Source organism: Microtus oregoni, unplaced genomic scaffold (assembly GCF_018167655.1).
Source record: "Microtus oregoni isolate MIOR12 unplaced genomic scaffold, Mior012 000020F_ref0000438, whole genome shotgun sequence".
Classification (NCBI taxonomy): domain Eukaryota; kingdom Metazoa; phylum Chordata; class Mammalia; order Rodentia; family Cricetidae; genus Microtus; species Microtus oregoni.
Genome location: NW_024543079.1, coordinates 6,937,012 through 6,946,765, shown reverse-complemented (window position 1 = coordinate 6,946,765; position 9,754 = coordinate 6,937,012). Strand labels below are relative to the sequence as shown.

Genomic DNA, 9,754 nt, shown 5'->3' with positions numbered 1-9,754 from the left:
TATATCTGCATGACAAGAACACTTCTGTTTGTTATACAATTCCTTTCCTTAGCCCCAAGTAACTTTGCCATTACCACCCTGCCAGAAGCTCTAGGACCCAGAAGGCTTCCATTATCTGAGCCTTCATATGATATCCTAATTTTTGGGGACTCCCATGGATATGTAACTAATCAAATGTTTTTTCCTGTTAATATATTTTTGATCCATTTAATCTGTAAACAAGCCAAAGACACTAGAGCGAAAGTCATTTTTATTTTTCTCTTTCTTTTCTATAAACTCTAGAATTAGAGTTCGGCAGTCTGTGCCTCAGTTGCTCCATCTGCTAACGGGTAATGCTAGTATATAACTTACTGGATTATTAGGAAGATCAAATTAATTAAAATTTATGTGTGGAATGTTGACTAATACATAGTAAAAAAAAATAAGATCTTGATAAACTTTGTAGATGAGGAAATGAGGCACAGAGGAGTTTGCTAATTTGTCTGAGATAATGCAGCGAGGGAGTGGAAGGCTGGACTCGACCCTGGAAATCCGGCTGTGAACACACTACCAATGAAGAGCAAATGCCCACAGTGAGTTTCTTTGTGATAAGATTGGTGGGGAAAGCCTTGAATTAAGGTAGAAACTTGTAGCTCTTAACCCTCATTCTGCTGTTGTAAATGAAGTTTGCAGAATTGGACAGTGTTCAGGTGGACAGTAGTTTTTGGAAGAGGGAGCTGAGGCTTGCGGTGATCCTAAATAAAAGGTATTTGGCTGGGGCTCTCCCAGGCTCCTATACTTCCAGGAAGTCCCAGTAAAGGGACACTTAGTGTTAAGTTGGTAAATGACAACCTAAAATCAAAAGTCCTTGCCAATAGAGGTTTGGTTTTTTTTTTTTTTTGTCAACAGACGTTTACCTGAGTGTTCCTACACCTCCTGGTAGGAAAGGCTGGTAGAATTCCAGGATGCTCACAGTTCAGTTGCATGCATCAGCAAGTGCATTGGGCAAGGGACTCCAGTGATGGGAGGTGTGGGAATTACTAGTCCAGATGATGGCCCAAGCAAAACCTGGTAGACTAAATTTCCCCTCTCTGGGGCTGGTGCCGTGATCTGGAAGACCTTTACAAACTTGAATATGGAGTAAAAGAATTAACCCCGAGCAAAGAAGTTTGGTGAGAGAAATGTTGGCATTCTTATCGTAGCTGGTTCTCCCTGAGACAGCTGAAGAAACAAGAAGGCTTGCAAAGGAAAGGGGGCAAACCCAGAAAAAAGGCTTGGACTGGAGCAGTGACATTTTGTGCGGGAAGTTTCTCCCATCTGACTCTCCTCATTCGGTTCTTTGCTCTGTATGCTGCTCGGTGTCTACCTAAGATCCGAACAAGGCAGGGCCTCGCGTCTCACTTAGTCTCCAGGTCTGTCAGTCTTGAGGTCCTCACAACCCCAGCCGTGGCATCGGCCCAATGAAGAGCAAATGTCCAGTGAGTTTCTTTGTGATAAGATTGGTGGGGAAAGCCTTGAATTAGGCCTGCTGGCTCTGTCCCAGGGCTTCTCTCCCTAGTCTCAGCCCCTCCTATAGGCTCCTCCCAGGGCCCTGGCGCGCGGGCTCCGCCCCTCGACTGGTCCACCCCGCCCCTTCCGTACGCTCCGCCTCCGCGCTCGCGCGCCAGGTCCGGGCGGCGCCGACGCTCTTGGCGGGAGATAGGAAAGTGGTTCTGTGCACTCCTGAGGCAGCTGCAGTTCCTGAGAGCGCGCCACAAGACCTGCAGCCACGCAGACGCCTCAGAGCGCCGCCTGGGGCCGGGAGCGGCCGGATCAGCCCGAGTCCTGACCCCGGCCCGGCTCCCGCTCCGGGCTCGGCCGGCGGGCGTGAGGGCGCGGCGCGGCCCGGGTCGGGGTTGGGGTGGGATGTCTCGGCGGACGCGCTGGTGAGTGTTGGGGTTCTCGCCGCTCCCTTTGGGTCTGCAAACCTGAAGTAGGGGTCCCCGCGGGAAATGCACTCCGCGCGGCCGACTGGTGCAAGGGCGCCACCCGGTGCAGGGGAGTGCGCCACGCTGAGGAGCTCTAGAGACCCCTCGCCCGGCTTCCCGGGCCTTCTGGGCCCGGGAACAGGAAAGCGCGGGTTCCCCGCACCGAGACCAGGTCCCGGCCCTGGGTGAGGTCCATCATCTCCCGCCTAATTGCAGGGTGGGGAAGGAAGACTGGTGCGCGCGGTGTCAGCTGGAGGCTCAGTACTGGAGAGGGAGAATGTCTCTCCTAGTCGCCGCGAGTGGGAGGCAGAAGTCTGGGAGACACTTGTCGTCCCAGAGCGGCTCGAATTTGCTGGCGTTCCTTTCTCGTTTGCTTTCGGGAAAGCACAAAGCCCCTGGGCCCTCTGCCGGTGTGAGGCCGGGGATTCATTGTCTGTCTCCGGGGGATTCGGCGGCCGGTTCGGTTTGGTTTCAGAAGCCCTCTTCCTGTCCCACGCTAGTTTGGGGCAGCTGGGGATCAGTAGAGACAGACGAAGTGTGACGAGTCTTCTGCCAGCGGCCGCCGGGCCCAAGGCAGGAGCCGCGTTTCCCTCTTTCTAGTTCCCCAGGGGTAAGTGACTGGGTCAAGCCTGGACCTCCGTACACCTGTGTATCTGGGGCCCGACTCCGGGGCTTTCCAGCCTCTGTCACTCTCCAAGGGGTGAGATCATGGGGGGGTCTGCAGGGTTCCCCCTGGGTTTCTCCAGTTCAGAACACCCACGCCCTCAGATGGCCGAACTGGGCTTAGGGTGAGGATACCGAACAGATCCCGAGCTTGCTTACTTTCACAGAGTTCCTCATGGCTGGAAAGTATTCGGTCCGTGAGCGCTGGTTAGGGTGGGTTCCCCAGCCTCAGTTTCTAAGGCACTGCAGTGCCCAGGAAGAGCGCGGACGGATTAACTCCGGGAGTCCACGGGGCTCATTTGGAGGGACCTTTGTGAAGCGTGGGCTCAGTGTCCCTGCGTCTTCACCAGCCTCAGCCCCTTTTCTGCCACATGTTATAGCTCTCTTGTACCCCAGTGCCCCACTTCCCTCTTGGCCTCTGACTCACCTTTCCCTGGAGCACAGCCCAGACTTACGAGGGCAAGAGAAAGGGTATGTGGACAAAAAATGGGATTTTTTTTTTTTAAACCACACACTGGCCTCTGCTTTTCAAGCTGTGATTACTAGAGAGGTGAGGGTGTAAAGGTGTCGAGCCTGACACAGCATAATAACTCTATTTGGCCTCAGTGTTCACATCTGTTAAATGGAGACCTTGGGAATGTGAGAAAGTATCTCGGGAATGCCATCACCTCCCATCTGTTTATTAGTGTCCCCCTTATACAGTATCAGAGCTTCTCTGCACAGATACCTTTTGTTCTAGGACACTGACTGAGCTCATAGACTCTGGGCCTTGTGCTGGGTATTGGGGAAGCAAGCTCAATTATTAATACTTAGTAGACTTTGTCTCCTGCTTTACAGTGGTCGGTAGTGCATGCATTGGGTCAGAAATGACAGAACATGTTTGCGTTCCAGATCCAGTGACATATATTGTTAGGTTTGGAGACTTCATTTTATCTGAATTTTAAAATTGTTTGGTAGGCAGGGTCTCTTTGCAAGTACTCATTCATTCACAAATCCACTCACTTCCTGGGCAAATATTTCTTAAGGTCTTTCTGTGCCAAACCAGGTTGTGGAGGTGGAGCTGACCTTTGCGGGTGCTGTCAAGACCAGAGGTTGGAACTGAGGTCAGGGCCTGGTTTTCCAAAGTGTTTGGGGCGTGTAGGAGTGACTGGGAAGCTCTGCTGCCTTTGAGAGGGGAAGAAAGGGAAGGGTGTGCAGCTGCAAAGTGTGGCTTGTCTTGTTTGCAAATCCCCCCCCACACACACACAGATGACTGACCTAGCAGTATATTTGCTAGAGGTGACCCAATGCAGGTCCTGGGGAATTGGGGAAGGATTAATAACTTTCTGTGAATAACTGGCTGTTTTCCTTCCTTCCTTAATTATACATATGTGTGGTTATGCTCACTTGGGTGTGGGTCCCCACAGAGGCCAGTGCCCATGGATTCTCCTGGAGCTGGGAGGGTGCTGGACACTGAGCTTGGGTCTTCATCAAGAGCAATATGTTGCCGGGCGGTGGTGGCGCACGCCTTTAATCCCAGCACTCGGGAGGCAGAGGCAGGCGGATCTCTGTGAGTTCGAGACCAGCCTGGTCTACAGAGCTAGTTCCAGGACAGGCTCCAAAGCCACAGAGAAACCCTGTCTCGAAAAACCAAAAAAAAAAAAAAAAAAAAAAAAAAAAGAGCAATATGTTCCCTTAACCAACGAGCCAGCTCTACAGTCCCCAACTAGCATTCTTAGAGGTTCATAATGTGCTCTCCTTTTTCTTGTTTTCTTTTTTTGGTTTTTCGAGACAGGGTTTCTCTGTAGCTTTGGAGCCTGTCCTGGTACTCATTCTGTAGATCAGGCTGGCCTCGAACTCACAGATCCACCTGCCTCTGCCTCCCAAGTGCTGGGATTAAAGGCGTGTGCCACCACCATCTGGCTGTGGTCTCCTTTTTCAAAGCATTAAGCTAGATAGTAGGATTTGGGTAACAGTTAAATAAAAAATTCCATGTTAACTGGCCCCATCCTGGAGCAAACCTTTCATCTCAGCAGGGAGGCAGAGGCAGGCTAATCTCTGAATCTATAGGAATGACTTTCAGGATAGCCAGAGCTATACAGGGAAATCTTGTCTTGAAAAACAAAACAATAACAAAAATGTCAATTTTTTTTTAAAAGCCTTTTAGACTTCAAATAATTGTATTCTGAGTTTTTCTGTCCATTGATTGTTTTGATTTGAAGGCAAGAATGAATAAAGTTAAGTTGGGTGTGGCAGAATAAGCCTTTAATCCCACATTTTAAAAAAAATGGAAAAAGTTATTTCAGACGTTTCCCCTAAGTAATTAGGACATTTAAAATTTTCCATGCTTGATGGTTACATGTTATCTTGAAAATATCCAATGCCAGGGACTGGAGAGATGCCTCGGTTGTTAAGAGCACTTGTTGCACTTGCAGAGAATCTAGGTTCAGTTCCCAGCACCCACCTGGTGACTCACAATCATCTGGACCTCCAGTTCTAGAGAATCAGGCACCCTCTTCTAGCTCTTCATGGACCAGGCATAGATAGATGTGGTGCAAGAGACACGTGCAGGCAAAATACTCATACACATAAAATAAGTCTAAAGGAAATAACTAATACCAGTGTAAGTTTACTGTTGAAAAGAAAAAAGAGGGAATTTAGTTTTGAATATCATTTTGCAGCAATTCACTGTCTCAGACTCCAGAGTCTTGGTTATAGACATATACAACCATTCAACCATTGCCCAGCTAAATACCATAATTTTTTTTTTTTTTTGGATAACATTTCTCTGTGTAACTGGTTGTCCTGGAGTTCTGTAGTTTGTAGACCAGGCTGGCCTTGAACTCACAGAGATCCTCCTGCCTCTGCCTCCCAAGTGCTGGGATGAAAGGTGTCCGCCACCATCACCCTCTAAATACTACAATCTTTGTGAAGGGTTTTTGTTTTGTATTTGTGGTAAGGTGGATGTTAGAACCCAGGACTTTGTGGGTGTTGAACAATTTTATCCCGAAAATAAAGCAACAAAAGGAAAATAAATCCAGGCATGGTAAATTTGCAATCCCAGAGATGAAGGTAGGATTATCTTGAGTTGGAGGCCAGCATGGGCCATTTAACAAGACTGTCTCAGCAAATCACAAAGAACTATAAACTGAGCAGTGAGTAGGGCAGATGGCTCAGCAGGTAAAGGTGCTGATGTATATGCATAGGCATACAGATAAATAAATGTAATTGTTAAAGCCCATAAACCTGTTTGAGAAGAAAACAGAAGGCAGAGTCTGGGCATGGTGGGGTATTAATCCCAGTAGGAGGGTCTGAGTTTGGGTTAGCCTGGTCTATGCAGCAAGTTCCAGGACAGGACTATATAGAGAGTTTCTGAAAAAAGAAACAAGTTAAAATAAAAAACAGAAGGCAAACATCTGCCTATATTTTTTTGGCTTTTTGAGACAAGGTTTTATTTTACCCAGACTAGGGTTGAACTCTTGATCTTTTCTGCCACCTAAGTGCTGGGATTACCAGCATGGGCCACCACACCCAGCCTGTACCTACTACTGTAAAAGTAGAAAAGAAAAGCTTGCCACCCCAAACCTCCCATAGTTGACCTGACCCTGGCCTTGCACTACCATCCCCAGGTAAAGGTATGTAAACATGCTGTCCATGACCTTTAGCTTGCTTTTGCAGTGAGGAGCTGGATGAGTTACACTACCAGGACACGGACTCAGACCTCCTGGAGCAGAGGGACAACAAGTGCAAGGTCAAATGGACCCACGAGGAGGTGAGCCGCAGCTACTCCAGGGAACTGGGGAGGAGAGGGTTAAGGGAAGTTGGCGGTGTCCCCTCCTTCTTGGACAGTGAAAAGTTAATGGGCTTCTCTTTGCTCCTCTGAGCATTCTCAGACTTTCCAATCTAAGGATGGGGGGCGTAGTCCTTAGACCTCAGCACCTCCTCCTCTCTCAGGTGCTTCTTGCCCTTTATCTTAGTCTGCTCTCTGCTGTTATATCCAAATTCCATTTTTACTGGGGCGGGGGGTGGGGGGGGTGTCTCTATTCCCAGGCAGTGTAGAGCATCACGCGGCAAGAGGCTTATGTAAGAGGCAAGTGCCAAACTGGCTTTTTTAACAGATTACTTAAGATACTAACCCATTGGTCCATGTATTGATAACCATTCTGACAGCAGAGATTATATGATTTCAACACCTAATTATCCTGATACTACCTCATCATACTGTAGAGTGGAGATTAAGTTTAAACATGAGTTTTGAGTTTTGGTGGGGACATTGGACCCTATGTACCCTTGGCTGCTAGGAAGTTAAATCTGCGGTCCTTGTAAAAAAAAAAAAAGTCTATTACTTTTTTAAAAATTTAAAACAAAATAATTTTATTATTTTATATGTATGGGTATTTTGCTTGCATATGTGTAGGTGCACCACTGTGTACCTGGTACCAACAGAGGCCGGAAGAAGGTGCCAGGTTTACTGGAACTGGAGTTATAGATAGTTGTGAACCGCAATGTGGGTGCTGAGAATTGAACCCAGGTCCTATGAAAATGAACAGCCAGTGATCTCTCAGGCCGCTTTTAATTAATTTTACGTATTGTTATTTTTGTGTGTGACAGGACTGGCATATGGTACAAGTTTTCTTTTCCTTTGTTCTATTGCGTGTGTGTGTGTGTGTGTGTGTGTGTGTGTGTGTGTGTGTGTGTATTGGGATAACTTTTGGGGGCCAAATAGGTTCTTTCCTATTTGAGTCCTAGGAATCATGAAGTAAGGTAGTCAGACTTAGCGAGTGCCTTTATCCACTGAGCGGTCTCCCTTGCACTTGTTTTGGTTTTGAGACAGGGTTTTTATTGTGTGCTGGGTAGGCCTGTTGAATTTTCACTTTTCCTGAAGTGGGTGCACAGTAGGCAAGCACTGTAGCAATTCAGCTGCATTGCCAGCCCTAAGTGGGAAAGTACATTGTTGTTGGTGGGATTTTGTTTTTTTTTGTTTGTTTGTTTGTTTTATTTTGTTTTGTTTCTTTTTTTTTATGGTTGAAATTTTTATTTATTTATTTATTAAAAATTTCTGCCTCCTCCCTGCCACCGCCTCCCATTTCCCTCCCACTCCCCCAGATTTTGTTGTTTTTGATTTGAGGTAGGTCTCTTGTATTCCAGGATGCTCTGGGATGCTTGCTAGCCTATACTTTAGGATGGCCTTGAACTCCTGATCCTATTGTCTCTGTTTCAAGTGCAGAGATTAAAATAGACTGTTTTCTGAAAATTTTCCACTTTGAGGCAGCCCACTGATAACTTTGTAACTAGCACATTGGACCTTGATCATCTGCTGCCCAAGTGCCCAAGTGAATTAGTTCTCCTGGCTTGTCTCTGTTAGCCTCTCTGGTCGGATCCCTCTTCCCTCCCCCCTCCTGTCTAGCTCTCTTTTTTGGCTATCTCCTTTTGTTTTTAAAAGCCTGCCTGCCTGAAGAGTCAATCACCCTAACTCCCAGCATGCCCTTTTGCAGAGTGGCTATACTTGTACTAGCCTGAGGCTTTGTTTGCCCCTTTCTCCTCATCAGGCAGATTTGTTGCTCTCTGCTACTGGGACTAATACTTGGCATTTAGTAGGCACTCTGTTCCTCAGTGAATGCATGAATATGGCTGTATCATGACATCTATAAAACTTTGCACACACATGAACTAAATTCTGTGTCTTCATTGGCAGGATGAGCAACTGAGGGCCCTGGTGAGGCAGTTTGGACAGCAAGACTGGAAGTTCCTGGCCAGCCACTTCCCTGTGAGTACTGGCCCTCCCCCAGGGCAAGGGCTCTGGGTGGCCTGCTTCAAGAGGTACTTAGAAAGCAGTCTCCAAAGCCTGGGAGGCTGGGCTGAGGTGCGGCACACCTTTAATCCCAGCATGCGGGTGGGGGTGGGGCACAGGGCAGAGTCAGACAGATCTCTGAGTTTGAGGTCAGCCAGGTTTACAGAGCTAGTTCCAGGACAGCCAAGGCTACAGAGAGAAACAAACAAACCAAAGCAAAAAACCCAGAAGGTACCCAGTGAGAAGATTCCACGCAGCTCTTTACCATGTCCTCGGTCCTAGGCATGTTTGCATTTCTTCCTGCAAGTCAGGAGCAAATGGGTACTTAGCTCTGGGCTGTGAACTTGAAACTGAGGGAAGGCATCCTTTGAGCAGACTTCAAGCTGAGGCTCCCACGCAGGTGACTGGTACCACTAAGCGGAACATTCAGAGCCCTCTGGGGAAGAGCGCTTCCTCCATATGCCCTCCCCAGGACTGCAGGCATCTAGACAGGATCATGCACAAGGCTGCCGTTTGACTGCTGGCCTTCCATAGGCGTCTCAGGCTAGATCATCATGCTTCTCTGTGCCCTCCTTGTCTCTTTCTTCCTTGTAGTCTGAACTCTTTAAAAATGTGGGACTAGAGAAACGGCTCATTGGTTAAGAGCACAGATAACTCTTCCAGAGGACCCTGGTTCGATTCCCAGCACCCACATGGCAGCTCACAACTGTCTGTAACTCAGTTCCAGGGGATCCAACACCTTCACACAGATATGCATATAGGCAAAACACCAATACACATAATAATAAAATTATATCATTAAAAATAATAAGCCAGCCGGGCGGTGGTGGCGCACGCCTTTAATCCCAGCACTCGGGAGGCAGAGGCAGGCGGATCTCTGTGAGTTCGAGACCAGCCTGGTCTACAAGAGCTAGTTCCAGGACAGGCTCCAAAACCACAGAGAAACCCTGTCTCGAAAAACAAAAAAAAAATAAAAAAAATAAAAAATAAAAAAAAATAATAATAAGCCAGATGGTGATGGTACATGCCTTTAATCCCAGCACTCTAGAGGCAGAGGCAGGCGGATCTCTGTGAGTTTGAAGCCAGCCTGGTCTACAGAGCAAATTCTAGGACTGGCTCCATAGCTACTGAGAAACCCTGTCCCGAAAAACTTAAATAAGTAAGTAAGTGAGAAGACAGCAGGAGCCAATAAGTCCCACAAAGCTTTTATAGACTTTGAGGTAGTACATCCCACACACATGCTAGGTTCAGAGGTTGGAAACTTACTTTCCACAGGGCCTCAGTTTATCCTTTGAATCAAAATTAATGCACTGCTGTTCTGGTAGGTCAGCCTCTGGTGTGTGGTGGGTGCATGGCACAAGACATAGCTATCTCA

The 9,754-nt window shown here is 47.7% G+C and overlaps 1 protein-coding gene across 1 annotated transcript in view; it reads left to right on the top strand.

Moving 5' to 3' along the window:
- Positions 1-1,642: 1,642 nt before the first annotated feature.
- Positions 1,643-9,754, top strand: part of Mybl2 (MYB proto-oncogene like 2) — a 37,026-nt gene continuing 28,914 nt past the window's right edge. The window contains exons 1-3 of the mRNA XM_041670455.1: positions 1,643-1,904; positions 6,267-6,360; positions 8,284-8,355. Coding sequence (XP_041526389.1) covers positions 1,885-1,904; positions 6,267-6,360; positions 8,284-8,355 — 186 coding nt within the window. The 5' untranslated portion in view covers positions 1,643-1,884. The remainder of the gene's footprint in view (positions 1,905-6,266; positions 6,361-8,283; positions 8,356-9,754) is intronic.